This window comes from Macaca thibetana, chromosome X, assembly GCF_024542745.1.
Source record: "Macaca thibetana thibetana isolate TM-01 chromosome X, ASM2454274v1, whole genome shotgun sequence".
Lineage (NCBI taxonomy): Eukaryota > Metazoa > Chordata > Mammalia > Primates > Cercopithecidae > Macaca > Macaca thibetana.
Genome location: NC_065598.1, coordinates 81,456,291 through 81,481,408, shown reverse-complemented (window position 1 = coordinate 81,481,408; position 25,118 = coordinate 81,456,291). Strand labels below are relative to the sequence as shown.

Sequence of the window (25,118 nt, the reverse complement as noted above, 5' to 3'; positions counted from 1 at the left end):
CTCTTTAAAATTTGAGATAAGCCAGGTGCAGTGGCTCACACCTGTAATCCCAGCACTTTAGGAGGCCAAGGCTGGTGGATCACTTGAGGTCAGTAGTTTGAGACCAGCCTGGCCAACACAGTGAAACCCGTTCTCTACTCAAAATACAAAAATTCACCGAGTGTTTTGGTGTGTACCTGTAGTCCCAGCTACTTGGGAAGCTGAGGTGGAAGAATTACTTGAACTCAAGGGGCAGAGATTGCAGTCGACTGAGATCATGCCACTACACTCCAGCCTAGGCGACAAAGTGAGACTCTGGTTAAAAAAAAAAAAAAAAAATTGAGATAGCTCTATGCTTTAAAGTTAAACTTAATTATAATTATATTCTTCTCCCCTCAGGCAAAATTCAAGCAGTTGGCAATACACTTAGGGAGATTCATTTTATTATTTGATGATTGACTGTCTCATCTCTTCTAATCTTTTAAATAAAGAATAATGTAAAAATTAAATTTTGTTGCTAGGATTCTACTTTGTGACAAAGATGATACTTTATCATGGAAAAAATAATAAATATTTGTTATAAATACATTGCTATCTTCAGGAATATTATTTGGATTACTTACACACTATTGACAAAATGCCTTGTATCACTATTCTAATTTGCCATATCAAAGTAAAATTATTAATAAGTTTGCTAGTAGGAACAAAAGAAAAGATAACTTTCACATATATTGCCTATTTTCAAATGTTAAGAAAACTAAACCATGAATCCTTTCTTCCTGCAGATGAGGGGTATGTCTGATAAGTCACTCCGACTAGTGCTGTCCACATTTAGCAACATACGGGAGGAGCTTGGACATCTTCAAAATGACTTGACAGTAAGATTTATTTTGATTTTTTCCAAAGCCTTTCTAGTTCCTAGCTTCCTAATACAGAAATAAAGATGTCCAGTATACATTTTTAAAATTTAATATAGCACAATATTATGCTTACTCCAACAAAGCTAAATTATTTTCTTCAAACAGTTAATTGGCATTGAGAGAGGAGAAAAGAGGTATCCAAAATGTAAATGAAAGAATGCTGGATGTGCACTTATCATTTAGTTTACCACTAAGGCAATTTAATGCTTAAAGCCAGAGAGTCGTCTTCAGAATTAAAATAATCTGACTCATTGAAGGTAAATCCCCCGTTTTTCATAATTATAAAGCATATTCCGAATTTCCATTCAAATATAACTTGAAAACATTTTTCTCTAAAAAATTAATTTTTCCTATTTTCTATTTTAGTGGTGCTCTTGGTGCCATCCGCTAGATACATTCAGAATGCTTTCCACACATTGAATAATGCCTTGAGGACTTTGGAGTAGTTTTGTTGTTTCTAGGTTATGATGAACATATTTAGACTCTAATTTAAAAATTTACCACTTGCTGGGATTAACAAGAACTCTTTGTAGATTGAAGGAAAACATTAAAATATTTCAGAAGCCTTTGCTTCATTTCATGTACAGTTAGTCCATCAAAATGTCTCTTTCAGTGAAGGTTTTGGAAGTTTCAATCACTTCCTATCCCATATTTTCTTAACTTTTAAGAATTCTGCTTTATTAAGCAAGTACAAATGAAACAAGTACTTATTTAAATCTTCCAAGGTAAACAAGTCTTTGTATTATGTGACTGTTAAGTTTCTGTAATTCTGAATCATAATAAATAATTTATGCTTCTAGTCACTGGAAAATGACAAGATGAGACTTGAGAAAGATTTATCATTCAAAGAAACTCAAATAAAAGAGTATGAAGAACTCTTGGCATCAGTGAGAGCAAATAATCACCAGCAGAAGGTAAATTGATGTTTTTGTTGATGTTAATCTAGATTGATAGCTTTTCATATGCACAATTACTGGCACACTGGAGTTATGAGATATAATCAAGACAGAATGAAAATATGATGGAAAAATTTGTTCATATGAGAATTGAGTGGCTTCGGGTATTTCCAATGGCTGAAAGCCCTCTCAGAAAAACAGATAATCTTATCTATTTGAGATATAAAGCACATATGGGACACAATTATTTGTCTTGTTGGGTGACCAGAATTGTATAAATACTAAAAATTTAGGTTCATGCATTTATTTAATCTACTAACATGTCAATGAAAAAAAGCTGTTGTAGACCTTAACACATGTTTGTGCAATAAATAAATGACTGAAAAAACCCTAGATGAGTTCTCTGGATGTCTGAGCAGAGAGAATTCCTAGGAAATTGTAAGTAGTCTCTAAGGATTACCCTCTTCCTGACCTTTACTCCTATGGCTGTCCCAAATTCTTGCTCAGTTACTAGTTGTCACATAAATAATCAGGCATATAGTTGTTTTTGTGCCTACTAGAAAGCAGGGTAGTATTGTCACAGAGTAGCAAGAGTCTGATCGTTAAATTGAGACATTATAAATTCATCTACTCATGATTCCCTGTCACACAAAATAGGCAAGTGAGACTAGAGGCACCACTATAATATCTTACATGGCTGACTTACAAGTACCATCTAAGACCAAGAGTATAAGAAAACTGGGCATAGGAAAATATTTACTTGATTCAATTGAATGAATCAATAAAAAGAACACTCCCTCACCAAAAACAAAATGCATCTATCTTATGTACTTGTGTCTTCTTTACAGCAGGGACTTCAAGACTCAAGTTCAAAATGCCAGGCACTGGAAGAAAACAATCTCTCTCTTCGACATACACTATCAGACATGGAATACAGACTAAAAGAACTGGAATATTGTAAACGTAATTTAGAGCAAGAGAATCAAAACCTTAGAATGCAGGTATTAAAACTTCCTTTTAAATATACAGTATTACCTTAGTTACATCATTGTAATCCTAGCATTGGCAATAGTAAATATATATATAATATATATATAAATATATATATGTAAAATATATATATTAATCTATATATAAAAATATATATATATTAATCTTGAGAAAATATATGGACTGTTTTCCCTCACATACTGTTAGATCTTAATGACTGACATTTGAACTTTATAATGCAGTTCCGGAAAATCACTTTCATTATTTCAATGTCTTACTTAATCATGTGGTTTTCATATAATAATAATCCTTGTAACGTAACACATATTTTCTTCAAAACAATCCAATTACAGATAGTTATTTTGCCTTCTGTAGGTTTCTGAGACTTGCACAGGCCCAATGCTGCAGGCTAAAATGGATGAGATTGGCAACCATTACACGGAGATGGTAAAAAACTTGAGAATGGAGAAAGACAGAGAGATCTGCAGGCTGAGGGTATGTTGATCCTACACTGCATAAATACACAGGTCAGCACAAACTTTCTAGCAAGATAATGATGGATTCAAGTTTAAAGCTACAAGAAAAAAATAGCCGAAGGTAGAGTTTTAGAAATATGTCATGTATCCTTTTTTCTTAAAATACACATTACTGTGTCTAAAATATAACTGTTAAATTATTTTCTAATTTAGTTTAATCTCTTCCAGGAAAGTGAAATAAGACATTCATTTCAGTGTTTTGGTTTTTATTAATTTATTGTTTGGGATAAGTGGATAACTCTTTATGATCTTGCCTAAAGCATGCTTGTGTAGACAAAAGCAATATTTGAGATTACTCAACAGAGCCACAGTTAGATTTGTAAAAATTCTCACTTAATTTCGAGGGATGGTAAATAGCAAGGACTTTGTCAAGCATGAGGAGGAAAACAGCGTTAAGTTTTATGTACCTATAGTTGACATCAAAATTAAGGTGATATTTGTAAGTATATATTACCTTATCTTGTAATTCTAGGTTGAATTTACTTAATTTAACCCTTATTTTACTGATTCCTAAATGTAGTAAAATATAGTTAAATGTTTTCATAAACAAAATAATCACAAATTTGTCTCTCCAAACATCACTGTGTAATTTTTACCAAAAATCAAAATGAAACAAAATATAATTTGTTATAAAAACCTACCAATACTTCTAGCAGATTTCCTCCACTGATTTCTTTTCCATCCCAACATTACTAATAGCACTTCTACCTAAGCTATACACATATGAGGTAAAGAGGGAAATGGACAATATTTGTAGTCAGAAGATCTGTCTTGGAGTTGCAGCTATGTTACTGCCTGTGTCATTTAACCTCTCTGGTTTTGTAAATGAAGATTATAATAATGCTTATTTCACAGGACTGCTGTGAGAACTGAGATAATTCATGGAGGAGGAATATTTTGTGAACTGAAAATCAGAATATAATAGTAGTTATTGGTATTGCAATTTCCTGAATTATCATTTCAAGGACTCTAAAATGCCTGTTTTCTTAGCTTTACTTTAAATCTTGTGGCCTAAGACTGTTACATAGATAATGTTTAGTCCTACATAGCAAAGACATCTTAAAAAAAGGAGAAATTTGTAATTGGCATTTCATTTCATATTACATACTCATGAAATTCTGTGAAAGTTTATGACTATTGGTGTTTTACTTTCATTTCATAACTAACTGTGCGAGTTTGTGTCACTTAACCTCCCTGGAACTCAGTTACATATTTTCTATATAAATATTATACTAATACTTATTTCTTTTTAAATCCTTAGTCCCAATTAACCCAGTACCATAAAGATGTTTCAAAGAGGGATGGAAGTTGTAGTGACTTCCAATTTAAGCTTCATGAACTGACAAGCTTGCTGGAAGAGAAGGATTCCCTTATAAAGCGTCAGTCAGAGGTATAAAAGGAAGGGGTGGGGATGGAGAAAAGTAATACAACTTAGTACTGTAGTACTGTAGGATAAATACTTCCCGTGGACTAGAAAAGGACACATATCCAGGAGTCACTTTATTTCATGAAATAAAATGTAGGTGCAAGTGAGGAAGTAGAATATACATATTTCAGGAGAAATAATTCAAATGAAAGTTAGAATTTAAGAAAAAAATAAATGCTGTTGTACATTTATATTTCATTAGCAGTGAAATTCCCAGTAGACTGTGACCTCCTTACTACATTATGAGCTGCTTCATTAAAGCATGTGTTATATTCCTCCTTGTATCTGTAGCATGTAGTCCACGACCTGGCATTCAATAGGTACTGAAGGAATTATCAAAAATTATAGGTAATATTGTATCTGTTATGGAGCAAATGGTGCTGGTAGTAACATTCATTGATAATATCTTGTTAGAAACTATATCTGCTTATATATTAAAGTTTCAGTACTTTTCTTCTATGGATATACTTTTCAGGCTTTTCAGAGCAACAACTTTCACATCCTCATCTTGAGAACCACGCCCATTCAATCTTAAGTTATCTTCCAAATTTAGATATCCTGTATCAGTTGCAGGTTCCTGCACAGGCATATAATATAACTTATTAGGTACTGTGAAGCAACACTAGGTGATATTCAACAAGTGGGATTAGAACATTATTACCTCAAGGCTAAAAAGGAGTAAAAGGGAGGGAGTATAATCATTGTTAGTAACCCTTCTAAATGATTAAATGTATTTATTATCTCATGTTTCTACTTTCCGTCAAATGATTATATTATCTTTTATCTGTAAGGAACTCTCAAAGTTGCGGCAAGAAATATATTCCTCTCATAACCAACCCTCCACTGGTGGAAGGACTACTATTACCACTAAAAAGTAATGTATTTTGAAATGAAATTTGAATATAAAAATTATGATCATATAATTCATGTTATTTCATGTTTAATTGATACATACATGCTAGACAGAGTTTGGTGTTTTCTGCTGGCCAATTAGTCTACTGAAGAATGAATATTCACAAAAAGACATCACTATTTCAGTCAAAAAAAATCCTGAAGCACATCTTTCCTGAATTTACAATATATTAATTACCCTGGAAGTGAAAAACAAATAATTGTTTTTTTAACCAACCGCATTAGTTAGGACTCTCTCTGTTTCATGTAACAAAAGACCCAACATAAACTGGGACTTTTTAAAGTAACTTAACTGGGATTACTTGATATCCAGACCGATTTGTGTGTTCAAAATATGCCCTTATACATCTTTCTTTTCTTCCTTTTCTTTTCTTCTTTTTTCTTCTCTTTTCTTCTTCTTCTTTTTTTTTTTTTTTTTTTGTTTGAGACGAGTCTTGCTCTGTCGCCCAGGCTGGAGGCTGGAGTGCAGTGATGCGAACTCTGCTCACTGCAAGCTCCGCCTCCCGGGTTCACGCCGTTTTCCTGCCTCAGCCAGTAGCTGGGACTAAAGGGGCCCGCCATCACGACGGGCTAATTTTTTTTTTTTTTTTTTTTTTTGTATTTTTTAGTAGAAACGGGGTTTCACCGTGTTAGCCAGGATGGTCTCCATTTCCTGACCTCAAATGATCCGCCCGCCTCGACCTTCCAAAGTGCTGGAATTACAGGCGTGAGCCACTGCGCTCGGCCTAAATCTGTCTTTCTTTATATCTTGGCTCTGCTCTTTCCTGTGTAGATATCTTCCTCAGGTAAAGTCTACCCTCATGGTAGCAATATGACCACAAATTACATTCCAGCCTTTTAGCAAAACCAAATATAAAGTAATTATGAATACCTTCAGCAGAAGTCTATTTTGGATATTTCATATAAATGAAATAATACAATATGTAGTCTTTTGTGTCTGGATTTTTCATTTTGCATAATCTTTGCAGAATGCAACCATGATTTAGCATGAGTCAAGACTTCATTCCTTTTTTTTGCTAAATAATATCCAATTGTATGGATATACATTTTATTTATTGATTAATCAATTGGACATTTGGGTTGTTTTCAATTTTTGGCTATTGTGAATAATGCTGCTAACATCTGTGTACAAGTGTGTAAGGTACATGTATTCATTTCTTTTGAGTATACACGTAGGAGTGGAATCGATACGTCACATGGTAACTCTAGGCTTAAGGAATTGCCATACTGTTTTCCAAAGCAAAAGCACCATCATACATTTCTAGTAGTGTATGAGGGTTCCACTTTCTCCCCGTCCTCACTGCCATTTGTTATTGTTCATCTCTTGGATTATGGCCATCCTAGGTGGTGGAAAGTGGTATCCATTTGGAGTTTTGATTTGTATTTCCCTAATAACTAATATTGTTTAGCAGTTTTTATGTGCTTATTGGCCATTTATACATCTTATTTGAAGAAATGTCCATTCAAATTTTTTTTCCCATCTAAGTGGGTTGTCTTTTTATAGTTGAATTGCAAGAGATTTTCACATGTTCTCATACAAGTCCCTTATCAGGGACAAGATTTGCAAATGTTTTCATCAATTCCATGGGTTGTCTTTTCATTATCTTGAGAGTATAATATGGAGCATAAGTATTTAATATAGAAAAAAATCTAATTCATCTATATTTTTTCTTGCTTGTATTATATAAAAAAACTATTGGTATTATATAAAAGAAACTATTGACAAACCTAAGGTCATAAAGTTTTATACTCATATGTATTTTGTCTTGTATTAATACAAACTCTCTTCTGGTTACTAATTGTATGAAATATCTTTTTCTGTCCTTTCCTTTTTTACGTATTTGTGTATTTGAATCTAAATTGTGACTCTTGTAAACCACACATAGTTGTATCTTTTTATACATTCTGCCAATCTCTGCTTTTAGTTGGAATATTTCATGCACTTACATTTAATGTAATTTATAAGTTAGGATTTACATTAGCTATTTTGCTATTTGTTTCTATGTCTTACATGTTTTTTGTTCTTCTGTTCCTCCATTCCTGTCTTCTTCTGTGTAAAATATTTTCTACAGTAACACTTTATTACTTTTAGTTACTTTTACTGCATTTTCCGAGTTTTTCCCCTTAGGTTTACTCCAGACATTTAATTAATATTTACCTGTATAGTTACCTTTACTGGTGATCTTTATTTCTTCATAGGGATTTGGGATGCTGTATAGAGTCCTTAAATTCCAGCCTGAAGGACTCCTTTAGTATTTCTTGTAGGACTTCCTTAGGTATTTCTTGTAGAACAGGTTTTGTAGTGACAAATTCTTTGAGTTTTTGCTTGTATGGGAAAATATTGCTTTTCCTTCATTTTTGAAGAATAGTTTTGCTGGATAAAATAATTCTCAGGTGACAGTGTTTTTTGTTGTTGTTGTTGTTACTTTGAATATGTCATCCCATTGCCTTCTGGCCTCTATAATTTCTGATGAGAAATCAGTTGATAATTTTTAATTGAGGATCCCTCTGACATGTTTCTTTTTTACAGCTTTCAAGATTATTTTTTTCTATGGCCCTTGACAATTTGATTATTATGTGTCAAGGTTTGGATCTCTTTTTTTTTTTTTTTCTTTTCCACTATTTGGCATTTGTTGAGCTTCTTTGATGTGCAGGTTGATATTTTTAATCAAATTTGGGAAGTTTTCAGACATTTCTTCAGCTATTATTCCTGCCACTTTCCTCCCTCTCCTTGTGGAGAGGGAGGAAACTCACAGTTATCTGAGGCCCTGTTTATTTTTCTTCATTCTTTTTTCTTTCTGTTCCTCAGACTAGATAAACTCAATGAACCTTCTTCACAATTTGTTGATTCTTTCTTCCATTTGTTCACATCAGCTGCTGAGAAATTTTTAAATCTAGTTATCTTTTTTACCTCAGAATTACTGTAGTTTCTCTTAAAATTAATTTTCTATAATGTTCTTTATTCCGTAAGGCACAACTCTAATCCTTTCCTTTAGTTCTTTAGGCATGGTTTCTTTAGTTCTTTGAACATACTTAAAATAGCCAATTTAAAGACTATGTAAATGCAACATCTGGCTTCTTAATGGACTGTTTCAAGTTATTTTTTCCATGATAGGCAATATTTTCCTGTTTCTTTGTATGTCTTATAATTTTTTACTGAAAATTTATTTATTTTCAACAAATAAAATATTATTTGTTGAAAATAATATAATGTGGTAACTCTGGAAATTAGACACTCCCTCCTGCCAAGGTGTTCGTTGATGATATTGTTTACTATTGATGTTATTATCTTTTGCTTAGTGGCTTTTCTGATTTAATTCTGTAAAGTCTGTATTCTTTTCTTATGTGGTCACTGAAGTCTCTGCTCATTTATCTTAGTGGTCAGTTAACATTTAAACAGAGGTTTCGTTACAAACATGAAACTAGTAAGTCTCCTAGTTTTCACTGAAAGTCTCTTTGTCTGTGTTTGGACACCTCTTCAATGTTCTGGTAGGCAATTTATAGCTCGTCTTTAGCCCCCATTTCCTGCTTACACAGAGTTTTAAAATTAGCCAGTAGTGAGGGCTCAGGGTTTTCTCAGGCCTTTCCTTCACATGCGTACAGCCTTGGGCATGTACAAAGCCCTACACGTGCTTGTGGCTTTCTAGATTCCCGGGAACATATAACAACTTTTCAAAGCCCACTATGGACAATTTATTCCTCAGTTTTTCCTTTTATCATTTTTGGTCAATTTCTTGTCTGCCTGAACTATTATAGCCACCTCAGGTAGTTGTGATATTCAACAATTTCCGCACATTATTTTTGACAAATGTTCCCAGGAAAAAGAATTTTCAAATTGGTTGAGCTACAAGTCAAGTTTTAAAAGACATCCTTGCAAGTGGAGTTTTCCACAGAATCAACAGACAAATCAAACAACGACAATTATAATAATGACAATGTGGCTTTGAAGGAGCTCTAACCTTGTTTTGTCTTGTAGTGGCTGCCAGGCTTCTGGGTTTTACCAAGATTGTTTTAAAATTCTATTGCATAGTTGGAGAGACAGAGATGAGAATAGGACAATTTCAGATGTCACAAAGCTTGTTTATTTAACCAAGATTTAACTGTTTTTTCCTAAATAAATGCTCTCTGGAGACTGTAAAACTTTATTAATTTTGAGAGTTCTGATAAAGTTAGTTTTGATTTTTATTGGCCAGATTTCCTTTTTCTTTTATGGCATAGAGCATTTCTGGAGGTTGTTATACATTTTCACTGACATCGTCTTCCATTACTTCCTTAAGCACGGTTTTTTTCAGTTCTTTGTATTCTCACTATGTTGCCCAGGCTGGCCTCAAATTCCCGGTCTCAAGCAGTCATCCTATGATGGCCTCGCAAAGTGTTGGGGTTACAGGCATGAGCCACTAAGCCCAGCCCTAAAAACATATTTATTATAGCTTCTTTGAAGTCTTTGTCTTCTAACTACACCATCTGGTCCTCTTTAAAAGTAGTTTCTGGAGGGAGGAACAAGATGGCCAAGTATACACATCCAGGAAGCACTTCTCTCACCACAAGAGACCAAAATATCCAATAAACAAACCAGTAAATTCTCCACTATCTGTTTGTACTTTAAAAAGATCTTTGGAGAGAAAACACGGAGAGAAAACACTGAGATTTGATAGGTAACACAGATGCTAAGGCTGAATAGGGAGAAAGCTGGGAAAACTGCATTGGTGTGCCAAGCACCAGGATTAGTTCCTGGTCCTAAACACCTTCTAAGGAATGGGTGAGTTAAGTGACAGCAGGGCAACCCACTCTCACCATGGACCTCTGGCATCCTAGCTACAAGAGATCCCATGACTCTTGCAGTCATTTCAATTGTCAGGAGGATCTGTCCAAAGAATAGACAAAAACAGAGCTCTAGCCTGCATGGACCCCAGGGGGTTTTACATGTGGAGCAGCTACAACAAAATGTGGCCATAGGTGCCCATTCCCCCAGGGTTGTCTGGACACATCTGTTCTGCATGTCTTTCTGTCCACAATCCCTCCAAAGTTTTTGCCTGGCTGATTCTGCAAGTGTGTTCACGCAGCACAGCCTCCACTGCTTGGTCTGACTGTCTTGCCAGTGGCCCTGCTGGAGTGCTTTCCCCACAGCCTGGGAACACTTCAGCTCTCCCAGCACAACAGGCGCCTGATCCCAAGGAGGCAGAGGACAAAGCCACAGGCATGGTTCCAATGCCCCAAGGTTGTAGCACACAGCTCAGGAGTTCTGAGTTGAGATTTTTGCCAGAACTCAACCTGGGGAGGAACCCCCAATCTCAATACACTGAGTGTGAGGTGTGAGTTCATAGGCCAGTGCAGAAGCAGGGCACACATCCGTCTGCAGGGCCTGTCCAGGAAGAGTGAGGCCTGTCTGCTAGACACGGTCTCTGCCTGAGAGAGCCCCATGGCCAAGAACATCTAACAAATGAAATGTGGATGCAGTGCCAGTGATCAAGGGGGGCTACCCTGAGGCCTGGGAATGGACCTGGCTAGGGGGTCATCTCTCTCCCCCGGTCCCCACAGAGTACCATTGCAAATGTGCAGAAATATAAAAAAGCCACAGAGCAGAGTAAGACTCTCTGCCAACCATTACTCTTAACTGCCATCTACTGCATTACTGCCCAAATTACAACACCAAAAGTATTCTGCCAATACACATTGCCTGTGAAACCCAAGGTAAGAATCTAGCCACAAATAAAGATCCCATACAGAGCCTTGGCACCCTGGAAGCACCTAGAAACAAAGCTAATTAACTATACTCAACTTGCACCACAGTTAAACCGTAAAGGGAAATAAAGAATATCAAAACAAAAAGCCTCATAGAAATTACAGCAAATCCAAAACACAAAGGAGCACGTGCCTGCTCAGATGAGAAAGAATCAGTGCTAGAACTCTGGCAATTAAAAAAGTCAGAGTTTCCCTTTATCTTCAAACAAGGCAACTTCTCTGCAGTGGTTCTTAACCAGATTTAAATGACTTAAAGCAATAAAGTTCAGAATCTGGATGACAAAGAAACTGATCAAGATTCAGGTAACAGGTGAAACCCAATCCAGGATATACAGTGAAAATCTCCAAAAGTTGAAAGAAGACAAAATAGCCACTTTAAGAAAGAACCAAATGAAATTTCTGGAATTGAAAAAAATTACTACAAAAATTACCTGATATATTTTGAAGCATTAACAACAGAATAGACCAAGCCAAGGAAAGAATCTTGGAGCTTGAAGACAGAATCTTATAATCAACTTAGACAAAAATAAAGAAAAAAACATTTAAATTATGACAAAACCTCTGACAAATATGGGATTATGTAACGAGACTAACCTAAAACTAATTGATATTCCTGACAGGAGAGAGAAGAAATAACTTGGAAAACATATTTGAGGATATGGTCCATGAAACTTTCCTCAATCTCATTAGAGAGGTTGACATGCAAATTCAAGAAATACAGAGAACCTCTGTGAGATACTATACAAGACAAACATCCCCAAGACACATAGTCATCAGATTCATGAAGGTCAGTGTGAAAGAAAAAATTATTAAAGGCTACAGGAGAGAAGGCCCTAGTCATTTACAAAGGAAACTCCATCAGGCTAGAAAAAGACCTCTCATCAGAAAACTTACAAGCCCGAAGAGATTGTGGTTCTATATTCAGCAATCTTAAAGAAAAGAAATTCCAACCAAGAATTTCATATCCCACCAAACTATGCTTCATAAGCGAAGGAGAAATAAACTTCCAAAATAAGCAAACACTAAGGGAATTTATTATCACTAAACCAGCTATACAAGAGGTTCTTAGGGAAATGATAAACATGGAAATGAAAGAATTATATCTTCTACCATGAAAACACACTTAAGCACATCTCCCTCCCACAGACACTATGAAGCAACTACGCAACCAAAGCTACACAACAAACAGCTAACAACAAGATGACATGTTCAAAATCTTACATATCAATACTAACCTGGAATGTAAAAAAGTCAAAATGCCCCACTTAAAAGCCATAGAGTAGCAAGTTCAATAAAAAGACAAGACCCAACTGTCTGCTGTCTTCAAGAGACCCATCTCCCAGGCAGTGACACTCACAGACTCAAAGTAAAGGGATAGAGAAAGATCTATCATGCAAATGGAAAACAAAAAAGAGCAGGGGTTATTATTCTTATATCATATAAAATGAGTTTAAACTCACAACAATCAAGAAAGACAAAGAAGGGCATTACATAATGATAATGGGTTCAATTCAACAAGAAGACTTAACTGTCCTAAATATGTATGCATCCAATATTGGAGCATAACATCTGCATACAAACAGATTTGTAAAAGAAGTTCTTTTGGACCTATGAAAAAACTTAGGCAACCACAAAATAACAATGGGAGACTGCAACACCCCACTGACAGCATGAGAGAGATCATTAAGGCAGGAAACTGACAAAGGAATTTGGGGCTTAAATTTGACACTCAACCAACTGGACCTAATAGACACCTACAGAATAATCCACCCAAACATATTCTAATATTGAGCATATGCTTGACCATAAAGTAAACCTCAATAAATTTTTAAAAATCAAAATTATACCAAGCATATGCTCAGACCACAGTGCAATAAAAATAGAAATCAATACCAAGAAGATATCTCAAAACTGTGCAATTACATGGAAATTAAACAACTTGCTCCCAAATGACTTTTGGGTGAACAACAAAATCAAGAAAGAAATAAAAAATAATTTCATTGAAATTAGTGAAAATAGAGAAATAACATATCAAAATAATTGGGATGCATCCAAAGCAGTGTTAAGAGGAAGTTTACATCACTCAACACCTACAACAAAAGTTAGAAAGTTCTCAAGTTAACAATTTAATATTACACTTAACAGAACTAAGAACAAACCAAATCCAAAGATAGCAGATGAAAATAACTAAAATTAGAAAAGAACTAAATGAAATTGAGATGCAAAATTCATACCAAAGATCAATGAAACCAAAAGTTGGTACTTTGAAAGAATAAAAAAGACCAATTGAACACTTAGCTAGATTAACAAAGAAAAAGATAAGTTTCCACTAAGCACAATCAGAAATAAAAAAGATGGCTTTACAACCAATCCTACAGAAATACAAAAGGTCCTCAGACTATGATGAAAACCTCTATAACACAAATTGGAAAATCTAGAGGAAATGGATCAATTCATGCAAACATATACCCTTCCAAGACTGAACCAGGAAGAAAGTGAAAACTTGAACTGAAAAATAATGAATTCTAAAATTGAATTAGTAATTTAAAAATCCTTACAAAACAACAACAAAAAAAGCCCTGGACCAGAAGGATTCACAGGTAAATACTACCAGACATACAAGGAAGCATTGTTATCAATCCTACCATTAACTATTCCAAAAATAGAGGAGGAAGGAGTCCTCCTTAACTCATTCTATGAAGCCAGCATTATCCTGATACCAAAATCTGGCATAGACACAATGAAAAAAGAAAATTTCATGCCAATAACCATGACAAACATGAACACAAAAATCACCAACAAAATACTTGCAAGCCCAATCCAGCAGTACAACAAACAGTTAATTCACCACATTCAAGTAGGCTTTATTCTTGGGATTCAAGGTTGGTTCAACCTATGCAAATCAATAAATGTGATTCACCACATAAGCAAAATTGAAAACAAAAGAGCATGTGATTATCTTAAGTGATGCAGAAATAGCTATCAATAAAGTCCAACATCCCTTCATGATAAAAACCCTCAAGAAACTAGGCGTCAAAGAAACATACCTCAAAATAATAATAGCCATCTATGAGAAACCCACAGTCAATAGCATACTGAACACACAAAAGCTAATCAAAATTACTATTCTCATATCATATAAAACGAGTTTAAACCCACAACAATCAAGAAAGACAAAGAAGGGCATTACATAATGATAATGGGTTCAATTCAACAAGAAGACTTAACTGTCCTAAATATGTATGCATCCAACATTGGAACATAACATCTGCATACAAACAGATTTGTAAAAGAAGTTCTTTTGGACCCATGAAAAGACTTAGGCAACCACAAAATAACAATGGGAGACTGCAACACCCCACTGACAGCATGAGAGAAACATTCTTCTTCAGAACGGGAACAAGACAAAGATGTTCTCTCTAACCCTCCCATTCAACGTAGTATGGGAAGTCCTAGCCAGAGCAATCAGACAAGAGCAAGAAATAAAAGGCATCCAATTAAGAAAAGAAGTCAAACTCTCTCTCCTTGCTGATAGGATTCTATACTTAGAAAAGACTAAAGACTCCACCAAAAGTCTCCTAGACCTAGTAAATGTCTTCAGTAAAGTTTCAGAACACAAAACTAATGTAAAAATTCAGTAGTATTTTCTTTTTTTTCTTTTTCTTTTTTTTTTTTTTTTTTTTTTTTTTTGAGATGCAGTCTGGCTCTGTCGCCCAGGCTGGAGTGCAGTGGCCAGATCTCAGCTCACTGCAAGCTCCGCCTCCTGGGTTTATGCCATTCTCCTGCTTCAGCCTCCCGAGTAGCTGGGACTACAGGCACCCGCCACCGCGCCCGGCTGGTTTTTTGTGTTTTTTTAGTAGAGACGGGGTTTCACCGTGTTAGCCAGGATGGTCTCGATCTCCTGACCATGTGATTCGCCCGTCTCGGCCTCCCAAAGTGCTAGGATTACAGGCTTGAGCCACCGCACCTGGCCAGTATTTTCTTTAATTCTTTTTAATAATTCTTCTTCTTCTTCTTCTTCTTCTTCTTCTTCTTCTTCTTCTTCTTCTTCTTCTTCTTCTTCCTCTTCCTCTTCCTCTTCTTCATGTTTTTTGATGGAGTCTTGCTCTGTCACCCAGCCTGGAGTGCAGTGGCATGATTCCAGCTCACTGCAACCATTGATTCCCAGATTCAAGTGATTCTCCTGCATCAGCCTCCAGAGTATCTGGGATTACAGGCATGCACCACCACTCCTTGCTAATTTTTGTATTTTTAGTACAGACAGGGTTTCACCATGTTGGCCAGTCTGCCCCTTGGCCTCTCAAAGTGCTGGGATTACAGGCATGAGCCACCATGCCTGTTTTTTTCTTCTTTAACTTTTATTTTATGTTCAGTGGTACAAGTGAAGATTTGTTACACAGGTAAACTTGAGTCACAGAGGTTTGTTGTACAGATTATTTTGTCACCCATGTATTAAGCTTAGTATCCATTAGTTATTCTTCCTGATCCTCTCGCTCCTCCCACCTTCCACCTTCTGAAAGGCCAAGTGTGTGTTGCTCCTCTCTACATGTCCATGTGTTCTCATCATTTAGCTCCCACTTATAAGTGAGAACATGCAATATTTGGTTTTCTGGTCCTGTGTTAGTTTGCTAAGAATAATGGCCTCCAGCTCCATCCATGTCCCTGAAAATGATATGATCTTGTTCTTTTTTATGTGTGCGTAGTATTCCATGGTGTAAATGTACCATATTTTCTTTATCCAGCCTATCATTGATGGGCATTAGGCTGACTCCATGTCTTTGCTATAGTGAATAGTGCTGCAATGAACATACACATGTATGCATCTTTACAATTGAATGATTTATTTTGCTTTAGGTATACACCCAGTAATGAGATTGCTGGGTTGAATGGTATCTCTGTCTTTAGGTCTTTAAGGAGTTGCTACACTTTCTTAATGGCTGAACTAATTTACACACCTCTAACAGTGTATAAGTGTTCATGTTACTCCACAACCTCACCAGCATCTGTCATTTTTGACTTTTTAAATAATAGTCAATCTGACTGGTGTGAGATGGTATCTCATTGTGGTTTTGATTTGCATTTCTCTAATGATCAGTGATGTTAAGCTTTTTATAATATGCTTGTTGGTCACATATACATCTTCTTTTGAAAAGTGTCTGTTCATGTCATTTGCTCACTTTTTTTTTAAGGGGTTGTTTGTTTTTTTCTTGTAAATTTGTTTAAGTTCCTTACAGAAGCTGGATATTAGACCTTTGTCAGATGCATAGTTTGCAAAAAATTTTTGCCCATTCTGTAGGTTGTCTGTTTACTCTGTTGATGGTTTCTTTTGCTGTGTCCAGGATTAACTCCTGGACACATACACCCTCCCAAGAGTGAACCAGGAAGAGATTTAATCCTCTAACAGACCAATAATGAGTTTTGAAATTGAAGCAGTAATAAATAGCGTGCCAAACAACAACAACAAAAAGGCCAGGACTAGGCGGATTCACAGCTGAATTCTACCAAAGATACAAAGAAGAGCTGGGACCATTCCTGCTGAAACTATTCTACAAGACAGAGGAAGAAGGACTCCTCCCTAACTCGTTATATGAGGCCAGCATCACCCTGATATCAAAACCTGGCAGAGATACAAAAACAAAATGAAAATTTCAGGTCAATACCCTTGATGAACATCAATGCAAAAATCCTCAACAAATACTGGCAAACCAAATCCAGCAGTTCATCAAAAAGCTTACCCACCATAATCAAGTAGGCTTCATCCCTGGAACACAAGGTTGGTTAGACATATACAAATTAATAACTGATTTATCACATAAACACAACTAAAGACAAAAAACACATGATTATCTCAATAGATGCAGAAAAGGCTTTCTATAAAATTCAACATCCATTTATGTTAAAATTTCTCAATAAACTAGGTATGGAAGGAACATACCTCAAAATAATACGAGCCATGTGTGAAAAAGCCACGGCCAACATCATACTGAATGGGCAAAAGCTGGAAGCATTCCCACTGAAAACCAGCACAAGAAAAGGATGCCCTCTCTCACCACTCCTACTGAACATAGTATTGAATGTTGAACATTCAAGTACTGAACAGGGCAATCAGGCAAGAGAAAGAAATAAAGGCATCCAAATAGGAAGAGAGGAAGTCAAACTATCCGTGTTTGCAGATGACATGATCCTATATCTAGAAAACTCCACAGTCTCAGTCCAAAAGTTTCTTAAGCTGATAAACAACTTCAGCAAAGTCTCAGGATACAAAATCAATGTGAAAAAGTCACTAGCATTCCTATCCACCAACAAATATCAAGCAGAGAGCCAAATCAGAAACGACCTCCTATTCACAATTGTCACAAAAAGAATACAGCTAACTAGGGAGGTGAAAGATCTCTACAAGTAGAACTACAAAACTGCTCAAAAAAAAAAAAAAAAAAAATCAGAGATGCTGCAAAGAAATGGAAAATGATTCCATGCTTATGGATAGGAAGAATCAATATTGTTAAAATGACCATACTGCCCAAAGCAATTTATAGATTCAATACTATTTCCACTTAACTATCTTTGACATTCTTCACAGAACTACAAAAAAAACTTTTAAAATTCATATGGAACCAAAAAAGAGCCCGTACAGCCAAGGCAATCCAAAACAAAAAGAACAAAGCTTGGGGGCATCACACTACTCAACTTTAATTTATACTACAGGGCTACACTAACCAAAACAGCATGGTACTGGTACAAGAACAGACACGTAGACCAATGGAACAGAATAGAGAACCCAGAAATAAGGCCACACACCTATAACTATCTGATCTTTGACCAAGGTTTCAAAAACAAGTAATGGGGAAAGAATTCCCTATTCAATAAATGGTGCCAGGATAACTGGCTATCCATATGCAGAAGATTGAAACTGGACCCCTCCTTACACTATATGCAAAAATTAACTCAAGATGAACTAAAGACTTAAATGTAAACTCCAAAACTATAAAATTCCTGGAAGACAATCTAGGCATTACCATTCAGGACACAGGCACAGACAAAGATGTAATGACAAAGATGTCAAAAGCAACGACAACAAAAGCGAAAATTGACAAACGGTATCTAATTAAACTAAAGAACTTCTGCTGAGCAAGAGAAAATATCAAGGGAGTAAACAGACAACCTACAAAATGGGAGAAAATATGCACTAACTCTGTATCTGTAAAGTTCTAATATGCAGAATCTGTAAGGAACTTAAATCAACAAGCAAAAAAAAAATCATTAAAAAGGGGCAATGGATATGAACATACACTTCTCAAATGAAGACATACAAGAAACCACCAAACATGAATAAAATGCTTATCATCACTAATGATCAGAGAAATAAAAGTAAAACCACAATGTGATAACATTTCACACCAGTTAGAATGGCCATTATTAAAAAGTCGATAAACAACAGGTGCTGATGAGGGTGCAGATCAAAGGGAATGCTTATGCACTGTTGGTAGGAATGTAAATTAGTTCAGCCACTGTGGAAAGCGGTTTGGAGATTCCTCAAAGAACTACGAGTTTACCATTTGACCCAGCATTCTCATTTCTGGGTATATACCCAAAGTAAAAAAAATCATTCTACCCAAAGACACATGCACCTGCATGTTCATTGCAGTGTTATTTCAAAATAGCAAAAACATGGAATCAACCCAGGTGCCCATCAATGTTGGACTGGAAGAAGATAATGTGGTATATATACACCATGTAATACTGTGCAGCCATAAAAAAAATCATGTATTTTGAAGTAAAATGAATGCACCTGGAGGCCATTATCCTATATAAAACTAACAGAAGCAGAAAACCAGATAGTGCATGTTCTCACTTAAATGTGGGAGCTAAACATGGGATACTCATGGGCATAAAGATTGGAACAGTAGACACTGGGGACTACTGGAGGGTGGAGAGATGGCAGCAGGCAAGGGCTGAAAAACTATGGGTACCATGTTCAATACTTGGGTGACAGGGTCATTCATACCACAAACCTCAGCATCATGTAAACTTTTGTAACAGACTTGCACTTGTACTCCGTTTTCTGAAATATAAGTTGAAAAATAAACAAAATACAAAAATTTTCTATTGCCTGCTTTCTTCCCTCCTTTTATGTGTCAGTATTTCTTCTTTATTCGCATGTTTTATAATTTTATTTTGAAAATTAGACATTTTGAAGAATATGCTGTAGCAACTCTGGATACTGATCCCTGTTCCCACACCCCCACCTCTTGCTAGGGGTTGTTTGCATGATTATGTACTTAGTACTTTCCCTAAACTAATTCTTCAAAGTCTTTTGTTTTCTCCAAATTGTTTATCTTCTAGTGTCCCTGTTCAGATTTTTTTCTCTTGTTTTTTTTTTTTTTTTTTTTTTTGTGTGTGTGTGTGTGTGTGTGTGTGTTTGTTTTGTTTTTTTTGCTTTTTCCCTTCTGACTGAACTACCCAGAGGATGCCCCCAAGCTTGAATAAGCCACCTAGTGGTAAAAAGTTGTGCTTATGACACCTTACTCAGTTATATTTTTACACTATTGGATATATGTGTGGCTTGGGAGCTGCCATCACAGTTCAGGATATTTGCATTTTTTTGACCCACATTCAGCCAGAGACTAGTGTATTGGAAGCTCCCTCCTTGATTGCACATGAGAGCATGCAGCCTTGGGCATGCACATGGTTGGCCCGACTGCCATGTATGAACCTGATTTTATTTGTAGCTTGGCTTCCTAGGAATTGCCCCTGGACCAGAGCAACTTTTTGTTCAACAATTTGTTAGAGGTTACATTTAAGCCCCTTGCGCCAGTGAGTCATGTGACCTGTGTTGATGGTATGTCCACCTTGTGACATGCTTTCATTTCTTCCCCCAATTTCTGCTCTGCATGCGCCTGAGTGGTTGTGGCCTAGCATATGTGCGTAGCTTTCTTGACTCCCATAAATGACTGTGATCCCAGGAGGACTCTTTTTAGCCATCTCTTTTCCTATTTATCTTCAGGCTGCTCTGCCATTTTGCTTGTATTCTAGAGCCTCCAGCCTCTTCTTAATTGCTCTCCACAAAGTCCATCGGTATTTTCAACAACGTTCTTAGATGTGGATTTTTACATTATCTGTTTCAAATGAAGTCAGTCCCATCACACAGAGCTGCATAGCATTTGTACTTATAGACAGCCTGTATTAGTTCGTTTTCATGCTGCTGATAAACATATATCTGAAACTGAGAACAAAAAGAGGTTTAATTGAACTTAACAGTTCCACATGGCTGGAGAGGCCTGAGAATTATGGCGGGATGTGAAAGGCATTTCCTACATGGCAGTGGCAAGAGAAAATGAGAAAGATGCAAAAACAGAAACCCCTGATAAAACCATAAGATCTCATGAGACTTACTCACTATCAAGAGAATAGCACAGGAAAGACCAGCCCCCATGATTCGATTACCTCCCCTGGATCTCTCCAACAACACGTGAGAATTCTGGTAGATACAATTCAAGTTGAGATCTTGGTGGGGAGACAGTCAAACCATATCATTGCCTTTCAACCTGGGAAGAATCCCTGTGCTACTGCACCAGAACTGGAGCAGGTACCCACTTTTTCCAGTGACAATCTGTTCTGTCAGTGGACATTGAGGGGAGGTGGCAGCCTGTGGTCTCCTTGGCTTGCTTCTGTCATTGTGGAATCTCTGACCAAGGAGTATGTTGGATAGAGTTGATCTGGAACCCAATATTTTCAGCCTGCCATGTCTGCTATAGAGTTTCCATTCTACAAGTGGGGGACAGGGTAGAAGAAGAGAGTACGACTTCTCAACCACTCTTGCCCGAAACAGGAGCTTAGGGATAGGAGGTAGTTGGACGAAGCAGGTCATGGCTCAAATATCATAGTCTTTCAATGTTCTTAACAAGGTTTAGTAGATTTTCTTGAATATTTTTCTATTTGCTGTCCTCCCTTAAATGAGTTCCAGAGACTTAAAATGATTAATTTTTTTAAATATGCAGTTTATTTTAACCAGTGAAATCATCAAATAATTGTTTTATTGTAGGGAGGGTCTGTCAAACTCCTTACTCCTCTATTCTTAAAATCCCAAACCCAAACGTAAGTTTTTATTGTTTGATCTGTTAAAATGATGAATTGCTGATTTTTGAATATTAAACCAACCTTTTGTTACTGGGATAAATTGTGCTAGATTAATGTAGTATCCTTTTTATAAATTGCTAGATCCAATTTGCTCAAATTTTGTTAAGGATCTGACACCTGTATTCACTAGTGATATTAGCCTGTACATTTCTTTTCTCATGATGCCTCTGACTGCTTTGTCACCAGAGTAATGCTGACCTCATACAATGAGTTGAGAAGTATGCCCTACTATTTTATATTTTGGAAGAGTTTATGTAAGATTGATATCATTTATTTGTTAATTTTTTGGTAGAGATAACTAGTAAAGTCATCCTGGACTGGAGTTGACTTTGTGTGAAAGCATCTAATTGCAAATTCAATTTTAAAAATTGACCCATACTTATTCAGATTATCTATTTCTTCTTTAGTTAGCTTTTTTAGTTTGTAGCTCTCGAGGAATTTGTGCATTTCATCTAAATTGCCAAGTTTTGGCATAAAATTGCCATAATATTTCTTTATTATTCTTTCAAAGACTGTAGGACCTATAGGGATATCCCTTCTTTCTTGATATTGGTAAACTGTATGTTCTTTTTCTTTGCTAACCAGTCTGACTAGAGTTGTGTTAATTTAAGTTGATATTCTTGAAGAATCAGCTTTCAATTTAATTGATTTTCCTATACTGTTTCTCTCTTTCCTATTTCACTGATTTCTTCTCCTATCTTTGTTTTTTCTTATGTTATTTTCCACTTACTTTTCTGTTTCTTTTCCAGTTTCAAAACCTGGAAACATAGGTCATTGATTTTAGACCATTCTTCTTTTGTAATATAAACTTTGAATGCTATAAATTTCTACTTAAGCACTATTTTAGCTGCATCCCACAATTTTGATAAGTTATATTTTCATTTGCATTTAGTTCAAAATATTTTCTAACTTTCCTTTTAATTTGTACTTGGATCTACCGGTTTTTCAGATTTGTATTTTTTGGTTTCCACATATTTGGGGATTTCATCTATATATTTACTAATTTTCTTTCTACTTATATCAATTATCTTGAAAGGCATGCCAAAATCTCCAACTCTAATTGTGGATTTGCTTATTTCTCCTTTCAGTTCTATCAGTATTTGCTTCATGTATTTTGAATTTCTGCTGGGAGGTACATAAACATTTAGGATTGTTATGTTTTATTGATGAATGAACATTTAGGATTGCTACATCTTGTTGATGAATTGACACCTTTATCATTATAAAATCACCCTTTATCTGCACTAATGCTTCTTGTTCTGAAGGCTACTTCATCTGATATTTATATAACCACTCCAACTTTCTTTTGATTAGAAATTGCATGGTACATATGTTTCCATCCTTTTACACTAATCTATTAGTTTGCTTGTTGGTAAAGTGTTAAGGATTGTATGGTTTTTGTAAATAGCACATGTAGTTGGGTCTTGAGTTTTTATCTAATTTAACAATCTTTGCTTTTTAATTGGAGTGTTTAGGCCATACATATCTATATGGAGAGATTTAAATTTACTTTCTTGCTATTTGTTTTCTATTTACCTCACATTTTCGTTCTTTCTCTTTTCCTCTCTTCTTTTGGATTATTTCTTCATGTTTCGTTTAATCTATTTTATTAGCTTATTAGGTATACTTCTTTCTTTTGATTGCTGTAGGGTTTATAATATTCTTCTTTAAGTGATCACTGCTTATTTTCCAATAATATTAGATCCCATCACATGTAGCATAACAACTTTGTAATAATCAACTTCCATTTCCCCTTCATATGACTAATATGACTTTCACTATTTTTATCATATATACTTATTTTACATATATCATTAGCCCCTAAATACATTATTATTTTTGTTTTCAACAGTCAATTATCTTTTAAAGAAATATTAACAATAAGAAAAAAAATATTTTAAATTCACCTACATATTAATCTTTTCTGGTACTATGTATTACTTTGGTCAAATTCAAATTTCTATCTTGTATCATTTTCCCTTTGCCTTAAAAACTTCTTTTAACATTTCTTATCATGCTTCTTTTCTGCTGAATACTTCTTTTGGCCTTTTAAGTCTGAAAACAGTCTTTATCAATTCTTCATTATTCAAAAATATTTTTGTTGTGTATAGACGAGTAAGCTGGTCTTTTTTTTAATTTTTATTATACTTTAAGTCTAGGGTACATGTGCACAATGTGCAGGTTTGTTACATATGTATACATGTGCCATGTTGGTGTGCTGCACCCATTAACTTGTCATTTATATTATGTATATCTCCTAATGCTATCCCTTCCCCCTCGGGGCACCCCATGACAGGCCCTGGTGTGTGATGTTCCCCACCCTGTGTCCAAGTGTTCTCATTGTTTAATTCCCACCTGTGAGTAAGAACATGGGGTATTTGGTTTTCTGTCCTTGGAATAGTTTGCTCAGAATTATGGTTTCCAGCTTCATCCACGTCACTACAAAGGACATGAACTCATCCTTTTTTATGGCTGCATAGTATTCCATGGTGTATATATCCCACATTTTCTTAATCCAGTCTATCATTGATAGACATTTGGGTTGATTCCAAGTCTTTGCTATTGTGAATAGTGACACAATAAACATACGTGTGCATGTGTCTTTAGAGCAGCATGATTTATAATCCATTGGGCATATACCCAGTAATGGGATGGATGGGTCAAATGGTATTTCTAGTTCTAGATCCTTGAGGAATCGCCACACTGTCTTCCACAATGGTTGAACTAGTTTACAGTCCCACCAACAGTGTAAAAGTGTTCCTAATTCTCCACATCTTCTCCAGCACCTATTGTTTCCTTTTTAATGATCACCATTCTAACTAGTGTGAGATGGTATCTCATTGTGGTTTTGATGTGCATTTCTCTGATGACCAGTGATGATGAACATCTTTTCATGTGTCTGTTGGCTGCATAAATGTCTTCTTTTGAGAAGTGTCTGTTCATGTCCTTTGCCTACTTTTTGATGGGGTTGTTTGATTTTTTCTTGTAAATTTGTTTAAGTTCTTTGTAGATTCTGGATATTAGCCCTTTGTCAGATGGGTAGATTGCAAAAATTTTCTCCCATTCTGTAGGTTGCCTGTTCACTCTGATGGTGGTTTCTTTTGCTGTGCAGAAGCTCTTTAGTTTAATTTGGTCCCATTTGTCAATTCTGGCTTTTGTTGTCATTGCTTTTGGTGTTTTAGTCATGAAATCCTTGCTCATGCCTATGGCCTGAATGGTATTGCCTAGGTTTTCTTCTAGGGTTTTTATGGTTTTAGGTCTAACATTTAAGTCCTTAATCCATCTTGAATTAATTTTTGTATAAGGTGTAAGGAAGGGATCCAGTTTCAGCTTTCTACACATGGCTAGCCAGTTTTCCCAGCACCATTTATTAAATAGGGAATCCTTTCCCCATTTCTTGTTTTTGTCAGGTTTGTCAAAGATCAGATGGTTGCAGATGTGTGGTATTATTTCTGAGGGCTCTGTTCTGTTCCGTTGGTCTATATCTCTGTTTTGGTACCAGTACCATGCTGTTTTGGTTACTGTAGCCTTGTATATAGTTTGAAGTCAGGTAGCGTGATGCCTCCAACTTTTTTCTTTT

At 35.7% G+C, this 25,118-nt stretch overlaps 1 protein-coding gene across 1 annotated transcript in view; it reads left to right on the top strand.

Annotated features, from left to right (window-relative positions):
• POF1B (POF1B actin binding protein) overlaps positions 1-25,118 on the top strand; it is a 102,755-nt gene that overhangs the window by 75,419 nt on the left and 2,218 nt on the right. Inside the window, exons 9-14 of the mRNA XM_050776503.1 lie at positions 765-857; positions 1,700-1,813; positions 2,644-2,796; positions 3,161-3,280; positions 4,583-4,711; positions 5,539-5,621. Of these exons, the coding sequence (XP_050632460.1) occupies positions 765-857; positions 1,700-1,813; positions 2,644-2,796; positions 3,161-3,280; positions 4,583-4,711; positions 5,539-5,621 (692 nt within the window). The remainder of the gene's footprint in view (positions 1-764; positions 858-1,699; positions 1,814-2,643; positions 2,797-3,160; positions 3,281-4,582; positions 4,712-5,538; positions 5,622-25,118) is intronic.